General features: G+C 43.7%; 1 protein-coding gene across 1 annotated transcript in view; it reads right to left on the reverse strand.

Moving 5' to 3' along the window:
- Positions 1 to 16,120, reverse strand: part of WNT7B (Wnt family member 7B) — a 174,280-nt gene extending 158,160 nt beyond the window's left edge. The window contains exon 1 of the mRNA XM_068278210.1: positions 15,769 to 16,120. Coding sequence (XP_068134311.1) covers positions 15,769 to 15,839 — 71 coding nt within the window. The 5' untranslated portion in view covers positions 15,840 to 16,120. The remainder of the gene's footprint in view (positions 1 to 15,768) is intronic.
- Positions 16,121 to 23,987: the final 7,867 nt, after the last annotated feature.

A 23,987-nucleotide genomic window follows, 5' to 3' on the forward strand; every position in this document is an offset into this window, starting at 1 on the left:
AGAGCAGAGGCTTGCCTGCAGGGTCCGTGGGAAAATATCTGTCTGATTTCGGGTGGAAATTGGTTGAAAGTATCGATCTGAGATGCTGGGGAATCTCGGGCTGATGTGGTCGATCCAGTGTGATCATCACAAACAATGAACACGATGGAAACCCTGGCCGTTGTAACTCAAAATGTTTTATGTGCCCCTCCCCCCCCCCCCCCCCATTGCCAGTGCATTATACTTTACCTGTCACGCTGTCCCTCATGTGTCCTTACTGTATTTACCATGTGACTTTTGGCATATGGCACATGGGGAACGTGTGTGATGTAATTTGGGCCCGGGCTGCCGTGAAAATGGGCCTCTAGTTTGTGTTTTCCTTCCAGGCCATAAGCTCCCAGTCCTCCCCTGCGATTACTAATGATTATAAAAACAGTCGTCCAATTGGATTCTGGTAGAACCAAAATTAGCATTTTCTTGTTGGCTGTGATTGATAGGAATCAAAGATTGGTTGGTTGATGGTGTAATGAACGATTTATTCGGATATTTCAATTCCAATCAGAAGTATCTGATCAATCAAAGGATTTTTCACAAGAAAGAAAACTCGTTCGAGCAATCAGATCATTCTGATTGGAAGAAAACTCGTTCACTACTCCATCAATGAACCAATCTTTGCTTCCTATCTATCACAACCAACGAGAAAATCCAAATTTTGGTTTGGCCAAAATCCAATCGGATTTTTATAATCGTTCATAATCGATTGTGCCCATCAATTAAGATTATTTACAACCAATCTGTTCAGATTTTCTGATCGCTCGAACAATTTTTTGCTAGAAATTGGACTGTTAGTGGCCACCTTTAGGCCCGTTCACACTAGGGGTGTTTTCCGACTTTTTTCAAGCGCAGGCGATTATTAAAATCGCCCACAAAACGCGTGTGCAGTGATTCCCTATGAGAGAGTTCACAGCTGAGTGGTTCGTTTCCGATCTGCACAGCAAAGCGCTGCCTGTACCATTTTGGAGGCGTTTTTGCTATAATGGAACGTATAGGAAAAACGCAAAATGCTCACAAAATCGCTTTATGCATCGATTGCGTTTTTAAGAATAAATACATCGTATTTATTCATTTCCGGGTCAAAGAGTTCCCTTCCTGACTTGCGTCAAGGAGTGAATTACAAAACCGCTCTGAAAACCCGCTTAGCGCTCTTCACACCAGAGCCTGTTTTCTGCAGTTTAACGCAAAGTCGAAACTTTCCATAGACTTTAATTTTACCTTTCACACCCGACACTGCGTTTCGGTGCGTTGCGGTTCGACGTACCCGGGAACTTTTAATCGTCGGGAGCCGGCGTTTTCCCGCCGGGTTGAATTACTACCGCCGCTGATTGCGTTGCACCGCTACATCCCGACGACCCGCTTCAGGCCATAACGCGTGCAGGAGAACGGCTCCCGCACGCGTCCACAGATGTGAAAGAGCCCTTAGAAAAGCGCTTTTTTTACAAAAGAAACCGCAGTGGAGCGCCGAGAGGGGGAAAAGTAACAACGCACAAAAACGCAAAACGCATGCGTTTGCGTTTTAAGGTGTGAATGGAACCTTAAACTTCTCTCACACCTCTCATGCTTCTCTCACACCTTTCATGCATCTCTCAAACCTCTCATTCCTCTCTCACACCTCTCATGCTTCTCTCACACCTCTCATGCTTCTCTCACACCTCTCATTTTTCTCTTACACCTCTCATGCTTCTCTCACACCTCTCATGCTTCTCTCACACCTCTCATGCTTCTCTCACACCTCTCATGCTTCTCTCACACCTCTCATGCTTCTCTCACACCTTTCATGCGTCTCTCAAACCTCTCATTCCTCTCTCACACGTCTCATGCTTCTCTCACACCTCTCATTCTTCTCTCACACCTCTCATGCTTCTCTCACACCTCTCATTCTTCTTTCTCACCTCTCATGCTTCTCTCACACCTCTCATGCTTCTCTCACACCTCTTATGCTTCTCTCACACCTCTCATTCTTCTCTCACACCTCTCATGCTTCTCTCACACGTCTCATTCTTCTCTCACATGTCTCATTCTTCTCTCACACCTCTCATGCTTCTCTCACACCTCTCATGCTTCTCTCACACCTCTCATTCTTCTCTCACACCTCTCATGCTTCTCTCACACCTCTCATGCTTCTGTCACACCTTTCATACAAATCTCACATACCTCTCAGTCCTCTCATGCCTCTCTCTCCCTCCTCTCACACTCTGTTCTTCTCTCTCTCCTCCTTCACTTCTAGAGACGTCCACCCCTCTCATATCACCCCCCCCCCCCCCCCAAATCATGCTCTTATTATTCCTGAATGAGGCGAAAACTAAAATGATTACATAAAGTTCAAAAACAAAACAGATTCTCTCATCAAACAGAGGAAGCCCCGAATCTTCCAATATTCAGCCCCGAACAATGCAGATTACACTCCCCAATCCCCAAATAAGTATGTTTCTCTTAATATTAATAACAGGACATATTACCACCAGACACTGCAGACATGCAGACAGTTCACAGACAGCAATAACAACCCAAACAGGAAACCAAAGCAACAAACATCAATAAAATGACATCAATATTTCTCGTTCTCTTATTAAGAGGACTGATAATAAAATATGCAGACAGTGCACAGACAGCAATAACAACACAAACGGGAAACCAGAACAACAAACATCAATAAAATTACAATAATACGCATCTTTCTCTTATTAAAGGACCACTATTGCGAAAGAAGTAGGCAGTTAAAATCTGACAGAACCGACAGGTTTTGAGCCAGTCAATCTCCTCATGGGGGAGTCTCAGAGTTTTCTTTGTTTTCAACAGCATTTCCTGAGCAGCAGTTGCAAAGTCTTAAAGAGAAACTCCGTCCAAAAATTGAACTTTATCTTAATCAGTAGCTAATACCCCCTTTTCCATGAGAAATCTATTCCTTTTCACAAACAGACCATCAGGGGGTGCTGTGGTGAAACCCCTCCCACAAGAAACCCCTCCCACAAGAAAAGTTTGAACTTTTGGCAGTTTCCTGTCTGTGAACCTTGTTGCATTGTGGGAAATAGCTGTTTACTGCTGTTTCCAACTGCCAAAAAAGCATGCAGCAGCTACATCACCTGCCAGCAGTAAAATGTTCACTGGAGCTCCTCTTCAACTGACAAAATATTGTGCAAGTCAGTAGGGAGGCCGGCTGGTATCTTACTATTTCCGCAGTTAAACTGCTGTTCAGGAAATGCTGTTGAAAGCAAAAGAAAACCCTGAGAATCCCCCATGAGGAGATGGCCTGGCCCAAAACCTATCGGTTCTGCCTACTTTTTTGCAACAGTGGTCCTTTAAAGAGGACTTTTAATAACCACCAGACACTGCTGACATGCAGACAGTTCACAGACAGCAATAACAGGAAACCAAAGAAACAAACAATACAATAATAAAATGAAATCAAAACTTCTTTTTAATTGCATTATCATTATATAACCCTGAGGAAACTCAACACATACATCTCTGAACTGATAAATCTGTGAACTGATCCAAAATTCAGCCAGAAAATGGAAATATCTGATTGGCACTTTTACATACAACACTGATCTAAAAATCACCGAACACTTCCAGAAAATGAACAGAAAATAAACACAAACAAACATAAACGATCAGATGATCGGCAACGAACAACTAACCAGCAATTGACTAACAAAACGAACTCATCAGCAATTCACTAACAACTAGCTAAGCAGCAATTTACTGACGGGAGTTTGGTTATTGGGTTTTGTGAAGATTTTTTTCTGCTGATGTGGAAAATCCGGAGATAATTTGGCAGCAAGAGACATAAATGATGATTGCCGGGAACTGCTGCGACCCCTGGAGGAATATTCCGCATGGGAGAAATAAAGAGATCAGCATATCGCAAAGCGTTACCCGCTATGCGATTCCTGAACTAGTATCTGCTACACGCCAATCGCAAAGGCGAATGTTCTGCTATTATTAACCCAGGGACGTGCAATTCATCAAGGTTATCTATCTATCTATCTATCTATCTATCTATCTATCTATCTATCTATCTATCTATTGATCTAGCCATCAATTATCTATCTGTCCTTTATCTATTCTTATCTATGTATCCATCCATTAGCTATCTATACATTTATTATCTATTCATCCATCCATCCATCCATCCATCCATCCAGTATCTATTTATCTACCCATCCATTATCTACTCATCCATCCATCCATCCATCCATTATCTATCTACCCATCATCCATTATCTATCTATCCATCCATTATCTATTCATCAATTATCTATCTAACAAATCCATTATCTTTCCATTATATATCTATGAATATATTATCGATCTGTAATCTCTATCTATGATCCTAATCTATCTATCTATCTATCTATCTATCTATCTATCTATCTATCTATCTATCTATCTATCTATCTAGGACAGATATCATATAATCACTAATATCAGACAGAGATATGACGTCACTCCTATAACTCAGGGTAAATTGGTAATAAATTATTGGGGTTACTCTCATGTTGGGGCGAGTGTCACACACACAGTGTGGAAGGACTTGGTTTTCTCAGACCCCCAGCGGCTCGTCCTATAGGAGAGTCAGGCGGCGTCGCGCGGGCCGGCAGGTGGCAGCAGAGAGCGCAGGTGTTCGGGGGCATCGCCTGCCTCTGCCAGCGCTATCTGCCCCTGTAATGACCACCCGGCACAGCCGCGGCCCTAAGCTCGCGTCTAGTGATAAGAATATCCCCGGGGCAGATTTCTGTCGTTCCTGCGAGTTTTTTTTCCTTGTGGTGTTTGTAAGAAACAGGTGAGGACTGAGCTCTGCTCAGGAATGTGGAAAATCCACTCCGCAGAAACTCAGATTAATAAGGGCAGCCGGGCAGGAGGGGAATGCAAACTTGGCATAGGAAGAGGAGGACAAACATAACTATTGCAATCATTGTGATCAGGTGACACCGGGGGACCCACAGCTCACCCGACACAGGGGGGTACTCGGGCAGGCTGAGACTTGTGGTTCTGCAACAGCTGTGCCCACCATACCCCTCATACCCTATACAGGTGGGGGACTCTGGGGAGGGCAGGCTGGGACTTGTGGTTCTACAGCAGCTGTGCCCACCATACCCCTCATACCCTATACAGGGGGGGGGCTCTGGGGAGGGCAGGCTGAGACTTGTGGTTCTACAGTACCTGTGCCCACCATACCCCCTCATAGCACCCCTGCCTTTCCTATACAGGTGGGGGCTGTGAGGAGGGCAGGCTGGGACTTGTGGTTCTGCAGCAGCTGTGCCCACCATACTCCACATACACTATACAGGGGGGGGGCTCTGGAGGGGGGGGGGGGCAGGCTGAGACTTGTGGTTCTACAGTACCTGTGCCCACAATACCCCCTCATAGCACCCCTTCCTTTCCTATACAGGTGGGGGCTCTGGGGAGGGCAGGCTGAGACTTGTGGTGCCCCACTAGCGACAATCACAGCCTGGTCCCTTCATACAAGCAGGGGGTCGCACAGGTCGGGGGGGGGGGGGGGTATCAGTACAGGCTGGGATTTGTAGTTCTAGTTGTTCGCGTCGTACACACTACAGTACGGAGCCAACACACGGAGAGATGTGAGGGGCGCAATCTGACTTATAATAACTATAAAATACCAATATTCCACCATAACACAGCCTTTCAGGGCCGCCTGGAACTTGTAGTTCCACAAGACATGGGCTGGCACAGGATTCAAGCCTGTCACATGTACAGCCAGAGCACTGACAGGGCAGACTAGGACTTGTAGTTCAGCAACAATTTGCTTCAATATAAACTGGTAGCCACCACTCCCATACACAAATACACAGCATATACTATACACACACACTATAGAGATACAGCATACACTATACACACACACTATAGAGATACAGCATACACTATACACACACACTATAGATATACAGCATACACTATACACACACACTATAGAGATACAGCATACACTATACATACACACTATAGAGATACAGCATACCCTATACACACACACTATAGAGATACAGCATACACTATACACACACACTATAGAGATACAGCATACCCTATACATACACACTATAGAGATACAGCATACACTATACACACACACTATAGAGATACAGCATACCCTATACATACACACTATAGAGATACAGCATACACTATACACACACACTATAGAGATACAGCATACCCTATACACACACACTATAGAGATACAGCATACACTATACATACACACTATAGATATACAGCATACACTATACACACACACTATAGATATACAGCATACACTATACATACACACTATAGAGATACAGCATACACTGTACATACACACTATAGAGATACAGCATACCCTATACATACACACTACAGAGATACAGTATACACTATACATACACACTATAGAGATACAGCATACCCTATACATACACACTACAGAGATACAGTATACACTATACATACACACTATAGAGATACAGCATACCCTATACATACACACTACAGAGATACAGGATACACTATACATACACACTATAGAGATACAGCATACACTATACACACACACTATAGATACACAGCATACACTATACATACACACTATACAGATACAGCATACACTATACACACACACTATAGATATACAGCATACACTATACACACACACTATAGAGATACAGCATACACTATACACACACACTATAGATATACAGCATACACTATACACACACACTATAGAGATACAGCATACACTATACATACACACTATAGAGATACAGCATACCCTATACACACACACTATAGAGATACAGCATACACTATACACACACACTATAGAGATACAGCATACCCTATACATACACACTATAGAGATACAGCATACACTATACACACACACTATAGAGATACAGCATACCCTATACATACACACTATAGAGATACAGCATACACTATACACACACACTATAGAGATACAGCATACCCTATACACACACACTATAGAGATACAGCATACACTATACATACACACTATAGATATACAGCATACACTATACACACACACTATAGATATACAGCATACACTATACATACACACTATAGATATACAGCATACACTGTACATACACACTATAGAGATACAGCATACCCTATACATACACACTACAGAGATACAGTATACACTATACATACACACTATAGAGATACAGCATACCCTATACATACACACTACAGAGATACAGTATACACTATACATACACACTATAGAGATACAGCATACCCTATACATACACACTACAGAGATACAGTATACACTATACATACACACTATAGAGATACAGCATACACTATACACACACACTATAGATATACAGCATACACTATACATACACACTATAGAGATACAGCATACACTATACATACACACTATAGAGATACAGCATACACTATACACACACACTATAGATATACAGCATACACTATACACACACACTATAGATATACAGCATACACTATACACACACACTATAGATATACAGCATACACTATACACACACACACTATAGAGATACAGCATACCCTATACACACACACTACAGAGATACAGTATACACTATACATACACACTATAGAGATACAGCATACCCTATACATACACACTACAGAGATACAGTATACACTATACATACACACTATAGAGATACAGCATACACTATACACACACACTATAGAGATACAGCATACACTATACACACACACTATAGAGATACAGCATACACTATACATACACACTATAGAGATACAGCATACACTATACACACACACTATAGATATACAGCATACACTATACACACACACTATAGAGATACAGCATACACTATACATACACACTATAGAGATACAGCATACCCTATACACACACACTATAGAGATACAGCATACACTATACACACACACTATAGAGATACAGCATACCCTATACATACACACTATAGAGATACAGCATACACTATACACACACACTATAGAGATACAGCATACCCTATACACACACACTATAGAGATACAGCATACACTATACATACACACTATAGATATACAGCATACACTATACACACACACTATAGATATACAGCATACACTATACACACACACTATAGATATACAGCATACACTATACATACACACTATAGATATACAGCATACACTGTACATACACACTATAGAGATACAGCATACCCTATACATACACACTACAGAGATACAGCATACACTATACATACACACTATAGAGATACAGCATACCCTATACATACACACTACAGAGATACAGTATACACTATACATACACACTACAGAGATACAGCATACCCTATACATACACACTACAGAGATACAGTATACACTATACATACACACTATAGAGATACAGCATACACTATACACACACACTATAGATATACAGCATACACTATACATACACACTATAGAGATACAGCATACACTATACATACACACTATAGAGATACAGCATACACTATACATACACACTATAGATATACAGCATACACTATACATACACACTATAGAGATACAGCATACACTATACATACACACTATAGAGATAAAGCATACACTATACATACACACTATAGATATACAGCATACACTATACATACACACTATAGAGATACAGCATACACTATACATACACACTATAGAGATACAACATACACTATACATACACACTATAGAGATACAGCATACACTATACATACACACTATAGAGATACAGCATACACTATACATACACTCTATAGAGATACAGCATACACTATACACACACACTATAGATATACAGCATACACTATACACTCACACTATAGAGATACAGCATACACTATACACACACACTATAGATATACAGCATACACTATACACACACACTATAGATATACAGCATACACTATACATACACACTATAGAGATACAGCATACACTATACACACACACTATAGATATACAGCATACACTATACACACACACTATAGATATACAGCATACACTATACACACACACTATAGATATACAGCATACACTATACACACACACACTATAGAGATACAGCATACCCTATACACACACACTACAGAGATACAGTATACACTATACATACACACTATAGAGATACAGCATACCCTATACATACACACTACAGAGATACAGTATACACTATACATACACACTATAGAGATACAGCATACACTATACACACACACTATAGATATACAGCATACACTATACATACACACTATAGAGATACAACATACACTATACATACACACTATAGAGATACAGCATACACTATACACACACACTATAGATATACAGCATACACTATACATACACACTATAGAGATACAGCATACACTATACATACACACTATAGAGTAGAGATACAACATACACTATACATACACACTATAGAGATACAGCATACACTATACATACACACTATAGAGATACAGCATACACTATACATACACTCTATAGAGATACAGCATACACTATACACACACACTATAGATATACAGCATACACTATACACTCACACTATAGAGATACAGCATACACTATACACACACACTATAGATATACAGCATACACTATACACACACACTATAGATATACAGCATACACTATACATACACACTATAGAGATACAGCATACACTATACACACACACTATAGATATACAGCATACACTATACACACACACTATAGATATACAGCATACACTATACACACACACACTATAGAGATACAGCATACCCTATACACACACACTATAGATATACAGCATACACTATACACACACACTATAGATATACAGCATACACTATACACACACACTATAGATATACAGCATACACTATACACACACACTATAGATATACAGCATACACTATACACACACCCTATAGATATACAGCATACACTATACATACACACTATAGAGATACAGCATACACTATACACACACACTATAGATATACAGCATACACTATACACACACACTATAGATATACAGCATACACTATACACACACACACTATAGAGATACAGCATACCCTATACACACACACTATAGATATACAGCATACACTATACACACACACTATAGATATACAGCATACACTATACACACACTCTATAGATATACAGCATACACTATACACACACACTATAGATATACAGCATACACTATACACACACACTATAGAGATGCAGCATACACTATACATACACACTATAGAGATACAGCATACACTATACACACACTCTATAGAGATACAGCATACACTATACACTCACACTATAGAGATACAGCATATACTATACACACACACTATAGAGATGCAGCATACACTATACATACACACTATAGAGATACAGCATACACTATACACACACACTATAGAGATACAGCATACACTATACACACACACTATAGAGATACAGCATATACTATACATACACTCTATAGAGATACAGCATACACTATACATACACTCTATAGAGATACAGCATACACTATACATACACTCTATAGAGATACAGCATACACTATACATACACACTATAGAGATACAGCATACACTATACACACACACTCTAGATATACAGCATACACTATACACACACACTATAGATATACAGCATACACTATACACACACACTATAGAGATACAGCATACACTATACACACACACTATAGAGATACAGCATACACTATACACTCACACTATAGAGATACAGCATACACTATACACACACACTATAGAGATACAGCATACACTATACACACCCACTATAGATATACAGCATACACTATACACACACACTATAGATATACAGCATACACTATACACACACACACTATAGAGATACAGCATACCCTATACACACACACTATAGATATACAGCATACACTATACACACACACTATAGATATACAGCATACACTATACATACACACTATAGAGATACAGCATACACTATACATACACACTATAGAGATACAGCATACACTATACACACACACTATAGAGATACAGCATACACTATACACTCACACTATAGCGATACAGCATACACTATACACACACACTATAGAGATACAGCATACACTATACACACCCACTATAGATATACAGCATACACTATACACACACACTATAGATATACAGCATACACTATACACACACACACTATAGAGATACCGCATACCCTATACACACACACTATAGATATACAGCATACACTATACACACACACTATAGATATACAGCATACACTATACATACACACTATAGAGATACAGCATACACTATACATACACACTATAGAGATACAGCATACACTATACATACACACTATAGAGATACAGCATACACTATACATACACACTATAGAGATACAGCACAAACTATACATACACACTATAGAGATACAGCATACCATATACATACACTCTATAGAGATACAGCATACACTATACACACACACTATAGAGATACAGCATACACTATACATACACTCTATAGAGATACAGCATACACTATACATACACTCTATAGAGATACAGCATACACTATACACACACACTATAGATATACAGCATACACTATACACACACACTATAGATATACAGCATACACTATACACTCACACTATAGAGATACAGCATACACTATACACTCACACTATAGAGATACAGCACACACTATACACACACACTATAGAGATACAGCATATACTATACATACACTCTATAGAGATACAGCATACACTATACATACACTCTATAGAGATACAGCATACACTATACATACACTCTATAGAGATACAGCATACACTATACATACACACTATAGAGATACAGCATACACTATGCACACACTCTATAGAGATACAGCATACACTATACACACACACTATAGAGATACAGCATACACTATACATACACTCTATAGAGATACAGCATACACTATACACTCACACTATAGAGATACAGCATACACTATACACTCACACTATAGAGATACAGCACACACTATACACACACACTAAAGAGATACAGCATATACTATACATACACTCTATAGAGATACAGCATACACTATACATACACTCTATAGAGATACAGCATACACTATACATACACTCTATAGAGATACAGCATACACTATACATACACACTATAGAGATACAGCATACACTATACACACACACTCTAGATATACAGCATACACTATACACACACACTATAGATATACAGCATACACTATACACACACACTATAGAGATACAGCATACACTATACACACACACTATAGAGATACAGCATACACTATACACTCACACTATAGAGATACAGCATACACTATACACTCACACTATAGAGATACAGCATACACTATACACACCCACTATAGATATACAGCATACACTATACACACACACTATAGATATACAGCATACACTATACACACACACACTATAGAGATACAGCATACCCTATACACACACACTATAGATATACAGCATACACTATACACACACACTATAGATATACAGCATACACTATACATACACACTATAGAGATACAGCATACACTATACATACACACTATAGAGATACAGCATACACTATACACACACACTATAGATATACAGCATACACTATACACACACACTATAGATATACAGCATACACTATACACACACACACTATAGAGATACAGCATACCCTATACACACACACTATAGATATACAGCATACACTATACACACACACTATAGATATACAGCATACACTATACATACACACTATAGAGATACAGCATACACTATACATACACACTATAGAGATACAGCATACACTATACACACACACTATAGATATACAGCATACACTATACACACTCACACTATAGAGATACAGCATACACTATACACACACACTATAGATATACAGCATACACTATACACACACACTATAGATATACAGCATACACTATACACACACACACTATAGAGATACAGCATACCCTATACACACACACTATAGATATACAGCATACACTATACACACACACTATAGATATACAGCATACACTATACACACACACTATAGATATACAGCATACACTATACACACACCCTATAGATATACAGCATACACTATACACACACACTATAGAGATGCAGCATACACTATACACACACACTATAGAGATACAGCATACACTATACATACACACTATAGAGATACAGCATACACTATACATACACACTATAGATATACAGCATACACTATACACACACTCTATAGAGATACAGCATACACTATACATACACACTATAGAGATACAGCATACACTATACACACACACTCTAGATATACAGCATACACTATACACACACACTATAGATATACAGCATACACTATACACACACACTATAGAGATACAGCATACACTATACACACACACTATAGAGATACAGCATACACTATACACTCACACTATAGAGATACAGCATACACTATACACTCACACTATAGAGATACAGCATACACTATACACACCCACTATAGATATACAGCATACACTATACACACACACTATAGATATACAGCATACACTATACACACACACACTATAGAGATACAGCATACCCTATACACACACACTATAGATATACAGCATACACTATACACACACACTATAGATATACAGCATACACTATACATACACACTATAGAGATACAGCATACACTATACATACACACTATAGAGATACAGCATACACTATACACACACACTATAGATATACAGCATACACTATACACACACACTATAGATATACAGCATACACTATACACACACACACTATAGAGATACAGCATACCCTATACACACACACTATAGATATACAGCATACACTATACACACACACTATAGATATACAGCATACACTATACATACACACTATAGAGATACAGCATACACTATACATACACACTATAGAGATACAGCATACACTATACACACACACTATAGATATACAGCATACACTATACACACTCACACTATAGAGATACAGCATACACTATACACACACACTATAGATATACAGCATACACTATACACACACACTATAGATATACAGCATACACTATACACACACACACTATAGAGATACAGCATACCCTATACACACACACTATAGATATACAGCATACACTATACACACACACTATAGATATACAGCATACACTATACACACACACTATAGATATACAGCATACACTATACACACACCCTATAGATATACAGCATACACTATACACACACACTATAGAGATGCAGCATACACTATACACACACACTATAGAGATACAGCATACACTATACATACACACTATAGAGATACAGCATACACTATACATACACACTATAGATATACAGCATACACTATACACACACACTATAGAGATACAGCATGCACTATACACACCCACTATAGAGATACAGTATACACTATACATACACACTATAGAGATACAGCATACCATATACATACACTCTATAGAGATACAGCATACACTATACATACACACTATAGAGATACAGCACAAACTATACATACTCACTATAGAGATACAGCATACACTATACACACACACTATAGAGATACAGCATACACTATACATACACACTGAACATTCACTATAAATATACAGTATACACTATACATACTATGTGTAAACACCACATACATATACAGACACTGCACAGACAATATACATACATACATACATGCATTACACACACAAAACACACACAATATACAGTATACACTATACATACACACTGTAAACACTATATACATAGTATACACATACAGGCACTGCACAGACAATATACACACACAATATAAATATGTATACTCACTGTGAACACTGTATACATTACTAAGACAATATACACATACAGACACTGCACGGAAAATATACATTTTGTGTGTATATATATATATATATATATATATATATATATATATATATATATATATATATATATATATATATATATATATATACACACATATATACGCACACAGACATACACATACATACACACAACATAGAAGTGTTCAAACACATTTAACAGTACAGTACACACACTATATGCAACTCTACACACAATGTTCATAGGCATACTATAAAGTCGTGCTGAACACAATATCTGTCTGCACACACACAGACTATACACGCAAAGTATATGTATATTTATGCAAGCATACAAACTGTACACACACACTACACAACACACACTACATTACACACACTACACCCAGTACACAACACACACTACACATACAATTACACAACAAACATTAGTCTGCCGCTGTGTGGATTGTCAATCCAATCTTTATGTCAGACCTGCTGTTAGCACTTGCAGCTGATAGGTAGATCCCAGGGAAGGAATGGGGGTGATATTTGACACAACGACTCCCCACAATTCCACCATAGATATGACTGTAAGTCCGTCCAGCCGAGGAGAGCTCGTATTGTCACACCTGAGCACAGGTAACACCAACACCACGTGGTGCCAAACTTCTACAGAACTTTCCCAGCAGCAGCAGCAGCAGAATGCGAGCTCTACTCACCCCAGCTTCATATAGATGATCCCAAAGCAGAGAAACACATAGAAGATCCACCGCCTGGAGTGCCTGTGCATTGTCTACCGTAGCTTCATCCATCAATAGCCAGAAACACAGAGATCACAACAGATCCAGACAAGAAGGGGCGCTGGGGGGGCTGCCCAGGGGGTGAGGGGGCATGGTGCCCGGGGATAGCGGGGGCTCTGCTGGAGAAGGGTCCTCTATAGCCAGATATCCATGGAGAGATCAGCTCTGCATAGCCTGAGAGCTCTCATCCTGCCTGCAGAGTGCGAGGAGCGCTATGTGCCCCTACATGTTGTGTGACTGCAGGTAGGAGGAGGCGAGACACTGCCTGTCACTCTCACATTGCACCTTCCCTCTCCTCCCCTGCTGCCTGTCACTCTCACATTGCACGGTGCACCTTCCCTCTCCTCCCCTGCCTGTCACTCTCACATTGCACCTTCCCTCTCCTCCCCTGCTGCCTGTCACTCTCACATTGCACCTTCCCTCTCTACCACTGCTGCCTGTCACTCTCACATTGCACTTTCCCTCTCCCCCCTGCTGCCTGTCACTCTCACATTGCACCTTCCCTCTCCTCCCCTGCCTGTCACTCTCACATTGCACCTTCCCTCTCCTCCCCTGCCTGTCACTCTCACATTGCACCTTCCCTCTCCTCCCCTGCCTGTCACTCTCACATTGCACCTTCCCTCTGCCACCCTGCCTGTCACTCTCACATTGCACCTTCCCTCTCCACCACTGCTGCCTGTCACTCTCACATTGCACCTTCCCTCTCCACCACTGCTGCCTGTCACTCTCACATTGCACCTTCCCTCTCCTCCCCTGCTGCCTGTCACTCTCACATTGCACCTTCCCTCTCCTCCCCTGCCTGTCATTCTCACATTGCACCTTCCCACTCCTCCCCTGCCTGTCACTCTCACATTGCACCTTCCCTCTCCACCCCTGTCTGTCACTCTCACATTGCACCTTCCCTCTCCTCCCCTGCCTGTCATTCTCACATTGCACCTTCCCTCTCCTCCCCTGCTGCCTGTCACTCTCACATTGCACCTTCCCTCTCCACCCCTGCTGCCTGTCACTCTCACATTGCACCTTCCCTCTCCTCCCCTGCTGCCTGTCACTCTCACATTGCACCTTCCCTCTCCTCCCCTGCTGCCTGTCACTCTCACATTGCACCTCCCCTCTCCTCCCCTGCTGCCTGTCACTCTCACATTGCACCTTCCCTCTCCTCCCCTGCTACCTGTCACTCTCACATTGCACCTTCCCTCTCCTCCCCTGCTGCCTGTCACTCTCACTTTGCACCTTCCCTCTCCCCCCCCCCTGCTGCCTGTCACTCTCACATTGCACCTTCCCTCTCCTCCCCTGCTGCCTGTCACTCTCACATTGCACCTTCCCTCTCCTCCCCTGCTGCCTGTCACTCTCACATTGCACCTTCCCTCTCCTCCCCTGCTGCCTGTCACTCTCACATTGCACCTTCCCTCTCCTCCCCTGCCTGTCACTCTCACATTGCACCTTCCCTCTCCTCCCCTGCCTGTCACTTTCACATTGCACCTTCCCTCTCCTCCCCTGCTGCCTGTCACTCTCACATTGCACCTTCCCTCTCCTCCCCTGCCTGTCACTCTCACATTGCACCTTTCCTCTCCTCCCCTGCCTGTCACTCTCACATTGCACCTTCCCTCTCCTCCCCTGCTGCCTGTCACTCTCACATTGCACCTTCCCTCTCCTCCCCTGCTGCCTGTCACTCTCACATTGCACCTTCCCTCTCCTCCCCTGCCTGTCACTCTCACATTGCACCTTCCCTCTCCCCCCCTGCTGCCTGTCACTCTCACATTGCACCTTCCCTCTCCACCACTGCTGCCTGTCACTCTCACATTGCACCTTCCCTCTCCTCCCCTGCTGCCTGTCACTCTCACATTGCACCTTCCCTCTCCTCCCCTGCTGCCTGTCACTCTCACATTGCACCTTCTCTCTCCACCCCTGCTGCCTGTCACTCTCACATTGCACCTTCCCTCTCCTCCCTGCTGCCGGTCACTCTCACATTGCACCTTCCCTCTTCCCCTGATGCCTGTTACTCTCACATTGCACCTTTCCTCACCTCCCCTGCCGGTCACTCTCACATTGCACCTTCCCTCTCCTCCCCTGCTGCCTGGCACTCTCACATTGCACCTTCCCTCTCCACCCCTGCTGCCTGTCACTCTCACATTGCACCTTCCCTCTCCTCCCCTGTCTGTCACTCTCACATTGCACCTTCCCTCTCCTCCCCTGCCTGTCACTCTCACATTGCACCTTTCCTCTCCTCCCCTGCCTGTCTCTCTCACATTGCACCTTCCCTCTCCACCCCTGCTGCCTGCCACTCTCACATTGCACCTTCCCTCTCCTCCCCTGCTGCCTGTCACTCTCACATTGCACCTTTCCTCTCCTCCCCTGCTGCCTGTCACTCTCACATTGCACGTTCCCTCTCCTCCCCTGCCTGCCACTCTCACATTGCACCATCCCTTTCCTCTACTGCCTGTCACTCTCACATTGCACCTTCCCTCTCCTCCCCTGCTACCTGTCACTCTCACATTGCACCTTCCCTCTCCTCCCCTGCTGCCTGTCACTCTCACTTTGCACCTTCCCTCTCCCCCCCCCTGCTGCCTGTCACTCTCACATTGCACCTTCCCTCTCCTCCCCTGCTGCCTGTCACTCTCACATTGCACCTTCCCTCTCCCCCCTGCTGCCTGTCACTCTCACATTGCACCTTCCCTCTCCTCCCCTGCTGCCAGTCACTCTCACATTGCACCTTCCCTTTCCTCCCCTGCTGCCTTTCACTCTCATATTGCACCTTCCCTCTCCTACCCTGCTGCATGTCACTCTCACATTGCACCTTCCCTCTCCTCCCCTGCTGCCGGTCACTCTCACATTGCACCTTCCCTCTCCTCCCCTGCCTGTCACTCTCACATTGCACCTTCCCTCTCCTCCCCTGCTGCCTGTCACTCTCACATTGCACCTTCCCTCTCCTCCCCTGCTGCCTGTCACTCTCACATTGCACCTTCTCTCTCCTCCCCTGCTGCCTGTCACTCTCACATTGCACCTTCCCTCTCCCCCCTTGCCTGACTTTCCCTCTCCTCCCCTGCAGGCTGTTGCCTGTCACTCTCACATTGCACCTTCCCTCTCCTCCCCTGCTTCCTGTCACGCTCAAATTGCACATTCCCTCTCCTCCCCTGCCTGTCAGTCTCACATTGCACCTTCCCTCTCCTCCTCTGCTGCCTGTCACTCTCACATTGCACCTACCCTCTCCTCCCCACTGCCTGTCACTCTCACCTTGCACCTTCCCTCTCCACCCCTGCTGCCTGTCACTCTCACAATGCACCTTCCCTCTCCCCCCCTGCTGCCTGTCACTCTCACATTGCACCTTCCCTCTCCTCCCCAGCATGTCACTCTTACATTGCACCTTCCCTCTACTCCCCTGCTGCCTGTCACTCTCACATTGCACCTTCCCTCTCCTCTCCTGCCTGTCACTCTCACATTGCACCTTCTCTTTCCTCCCCTGCTGCTTGTCACTCTCACATTGCACCTTCCCTCTCCTGCTGCCTGTTACTCTCACATTGCACCTTCCCTCTCCTCCCCTGCAGGCTGCTGCCTGTCACTCTCACATTGCACCTTCCCTCTCCTCCCCTGCTGCCTGTCACTCTCACATTGCACCTTCCCTCTCCTCCCCTGCTGCCTGTCACTCTCACATTGCACCTTCCCTCTCCTCCCCGCTGCCTGTCACTCTCAAATTGCACCTTCCCTCTCCTCCCCAGCTTCATGTCACTCTCACATTGCACCTTCCCTCTCCTCCCCACTGCCTGTCACTCTCACATTGCACCTTCCCTCTCCTCCCCGCTGCCTGTCACTCTCAAATTGCACCTTCCCTCTCCTCCCCAGCTTCATGTCACTCTCACATTGCAGCTTCCCTCTCCTCCCCAGCATGTCACTCTCACATTGCACCTTCCCTCTACTCCCCTGCTGCCTGTCACTCTCACATTGCACCTTCCCTCTACTCTCCTGCTGCCTGTCACTCTCACATTGCACCTTTCCTCTCCTCCCCTGCTGCCTGTCACTCTCACATTGCACCTTCCCTCTCCTCTCCTGCCTGTCACTCTCACATTGCACCTTCTCTCTTCTCCCCTGCTGCTTGTCACTCTCACATTGCACCTTCCCTCTCCTGCTGCCTGTTACTCTCACATTGCACCTTCCCACTCCTCCCCTGCAGGCTGCTGCCTGTCACTCTCACATTGCACCTTCCCTCTCCTCCCCTGCTTCCTGTCACTCTCACATTGCACCTTCCCTCTCCTCCCCAGCATGTCACTTTCACATTGCACCTTCCCTCTCCTCCCCTGCTGCCTGTCACATTCTCATTGAACCTTCCCTCTCTTCCCCTGCTGCCTGTCACTCTCACATTGCACCTTCCCTCTCCTCCCTTGCTGCCTGTCATTCTCACATTGCACCTTCCCTCTCTTCCTCTGCTGCCTGTCACATTCTCATTGCACCGCTTTCTTTCACCCTCACATTGCACCTTACCTCCCCTGCCTTTCACTCTCACATTTCACCTTTCTTCTCGTCCCCTGCTGCCTGTCACTCTCACATTGCACCTTCCCTCTCCTCCCCTGCTGCCTGTCACTCTCACATTGCACCTTCCCTCTCCTCCCCTGCTGCCTGTCACTTTCACATTGCACCTTCCCTCTCCCCTTTAGCTTTCACTGCCTCTCTCCCCTGCACATTGCGCCTTTCCTCTCCTGTCCCGCTGTTTCTCAGATGTAGACCTTGCATTGTCGCCTCTTCAGTCATCCTAGAAATGTCTCCTCCTGTGTTTGCTCACCTTTTATTGCCTGTTCTTCACATCATTAGACACTTAGGTATGTGAGATTTGTTTTTAATGAACTGCAATTTCTCTATTGCTTTCTCCTGTTTCCACAACTCTCATTATCTCTCCACTGTCTGGACTATCTGTTGTGTTCAAACATAAATAAGAAGTACGTTTTTTTCCCAGAGTAAAATGAGCCATAAATTACTTTTCTCCTATGTTGCTGTCACTTACAATAGGCAGTAGAAATCTTACAGAAGTGACAGGTTTTGGACTAGTCCATCTCTTCATGGGGATTCTCTGGATCAGGTAATGTATGCGGGGGGGGGGTTGGGGAGCGTCAGCGTCAGGGATCTATCTGTTGGTCTATCTGATGGCAAATCGACTAGTGTATGGCCACCTTTACTCAATGATCAAGATTGTGAGCTTTGGGGTCCTTAGCATCAATAATGTGAGTGTTAATCAGTCAATGAAATCTGATTGGCTGTTTATGGCTCTGCCTCCTGTTCTGAATTTGAGCCGCAGTCACCCAATTAAAGGCTGTAGCAGGTTTGAGGCCTGTGCCATTAACAGTGTAAGGATGGCACCACATCCAAGTATAAATCAGCTTTATTGAAGATCCATAAAATGCTGTGTAGCAGCTACAGCCCTCTGTTTCGGGTTACATGCCCTTTTACAAGCCGCTCAGCACAAGTGTAAGGATGGCAGAAATTTAAATTTTCTCCTTGAAAATCAATAGGTACTTTATTATTGGCTATTGTAAGCTCCACCCACTTTCTTGAATGTTATTCTCAGTTATCCAGTGATTAACTGTGCCAAGTTTGAGAATCCTGCCATTAACGGTGTAAGAATGGCTGCAGTTATATATATGCATTAAAAATGAATTGCTGAGATTTGGCTGTTTTATGCTCCGCCCACTTTTCCATAATTTTTCACCTCAGTCACTGAGTGACCAGCTGTGCCAAGTTTGGGGACTCTGGCTTTATTACTGCGAGAATGGCAGCCTTTTGCATTTTATTTATTACACACACTAGCCGAATGGTTACCAGGGTAAAAATATCAGACACTATGTCTAAAAAGACAAACCCTATAGGTATAAATAGGAGGTTAAATAGACTCCAAAATAAAAACACCAAGTGGTGCTAAAAAATGGGTCACCCTGCGGTGCGGGGCCCGAACGGTGTGTACCCTATTAGCGTAGCAGGGGCGCACCAATGCCAATATAGAGGGTCTTTGCTGATCCCCCCCGTTAAAAGAAAGCGGGGTGTAGCTATCTCATAGATGGCTGGTGCTTACACACTGGATATCGCAGTGCAGGATATGGGATATCACCCCTGGCCAACTGTGCATCAATAGTGGCCAGCGGGGTACCCAGAGTACTGCCGGCACTGCCAATCCCAGAGTGGGGCAGTAATGGAGGGTAGAAAGTGCACAGTGCTATACAAATGTGAATCACCCTAATATGAACATATTTCACCCTAACAGGCTTCCTCAGAAGGTGCTATACAATATATACAATGCTATACACAATATATACAAAGAACCCCCAATCACAGCCCCAGTAGCTTAAGTCAAAGCTACCTGTGTACTGACAAGCCACTGCTTAAATACCTGGTCCAGCAGGAAATGGGTCACACCCGGTGGGTGGGAAGGGGGTAGCCACACCCGGTGGGTGGAAAGGGGGTAGCCACTCCCTCCTAAACAACTCCCCCAAAGGTGTAATGGAGGCCAGCCCTCATCTGCGTAATAGGCCAAATGGCACATCCTGCAGCAGCCCACTGTAGTTATCTGGCCAATTTGTATCCTGGCCGATCCATGCAATAGATGTACAGTGGCTGTAAATGTGTATAGCGGCGGCTGCTCGGTATATCACTTTCGCCCCCCGTGTAGCCAAATGCGTGCAGGTGTTACCATGGCAATAGGAGACACCCCCATGTGACGCAGCGCGGCTGGACCAATAGTCTAGAGGCCACAGCCGCACTGAAGCTGAATGTGTGTCGAATGCCGCTGTGACGTCACAGCGCATCCGCCCACTTGCTCGCACGCCCAACGTACGTGCGGGTAGCCATAGCAACGGGCGCTCGCTGTCACATACAGCGCGTCCCTGCATCATCGTACGTGCGGGTAGCCATAGCAACGGACGCTCGCTGTCACGTACAGCGCGTCCCTGCATCATCAGCCGTCAGAGATGGTCATGGCAACAACGCCCCCTACCAGTGGGCGTGTGGGGTGTCGTGCACTGAGCAGCGGCACTCCCACTCGCATCTGACAGGGTGATGAGGAGTGTGTGCTGGGTTACCATGCCAACCACCTCTTGCCATTATACATATCCCAGAAACCAGAGGAGGTTGCCTGTGGCACAATTGACAGCATATATAGACATAAAACGATGCATGGGCTGATTATATACACATGGAGCTGGCCACAAGGGGGGTTTAGAGGGGGGGGGGCAGACGTGGATTCGGAAGGAATCCCTCCCGCTACACCAGGCGCAGTGGACATCAGATGGGAGGCCAAATGGAGGCAACAATAAAATAAAATAAATATAAATGCTGTAATGCAACCGTGTTAACCAATGTTAAGCAATGCAGAATAATGACACTAGGTGGAACACCCAAACCCATAAATGTTGATCGCTCAACCCCATAATATGTTATAAAATGAATGCAATACCAACTGGATGTTACACACATAGATATGGAGAATGGTAAGAGGTTCACAGAAAACATGCCAGATTGAAATCCTCATTGAGGCCACGGGGAGCGATGGTATCCAGACGGAAAATCCACTCAGATTCAATCTGTGTGAGTTTACGGTCAAAATTCCCACCCCTTCTGTCCTTTTTCCAGCATTGTATCCCCCAAAAAACAATACTAAAATGGCAGTCGCTATGAAATTCATTCATATGTCGTGCAATCGGGGTGCTGCTTTTGTGCTTGATGTGACCCACATGTTCCAGCACCCTTTCCTTAAATTGTCGGGTGGTTTTTCCAATATACCACAGATTGCAGGGGCACCTCGCTCCATATACCACCCCTCTTGTTTCACAGTTGATGAAAGATTTTATTTCAAAGGTTCTACCGCTATGGGGGGCTGTAAAGGACTTTGTAGTGGGAATGTATCTACAGGCCTTACATCTAGCACACCTAAAAGACCCCGTGGGTTTCGGGGGTAGCCAAGTCCTTGTAGGTTCAATAGTGTTAGAGAAGGTGCTATGTACAAGCATATCACGAAGGTTAGCTGACCTTCTATATGTGATTGCTGGATGTGAAGGCAGGTGTCTAACGAGATCCTTATCTTTTTGCAGAATCGGCCAATAGTGTTTCATGATGTTAAACACAAACTGAGAATGTTCCGTATAGGTCCCAATCAATCTCGGTGT

Source organism: Hyperolius riggenbachi, chromosome 3, assembly GCF_040937935.1.
Source record: "Hyperolius riggenbachi isolate aHypRig1 chromosome 3, aHypRig1.pri, whole genome shotgun sequence".
NCBI lineage: Eukaryota > Metazoa > Chordata > Amphibia > Anura > Hyperoliidae > Hyperolius > Hyperolius riggenbachi.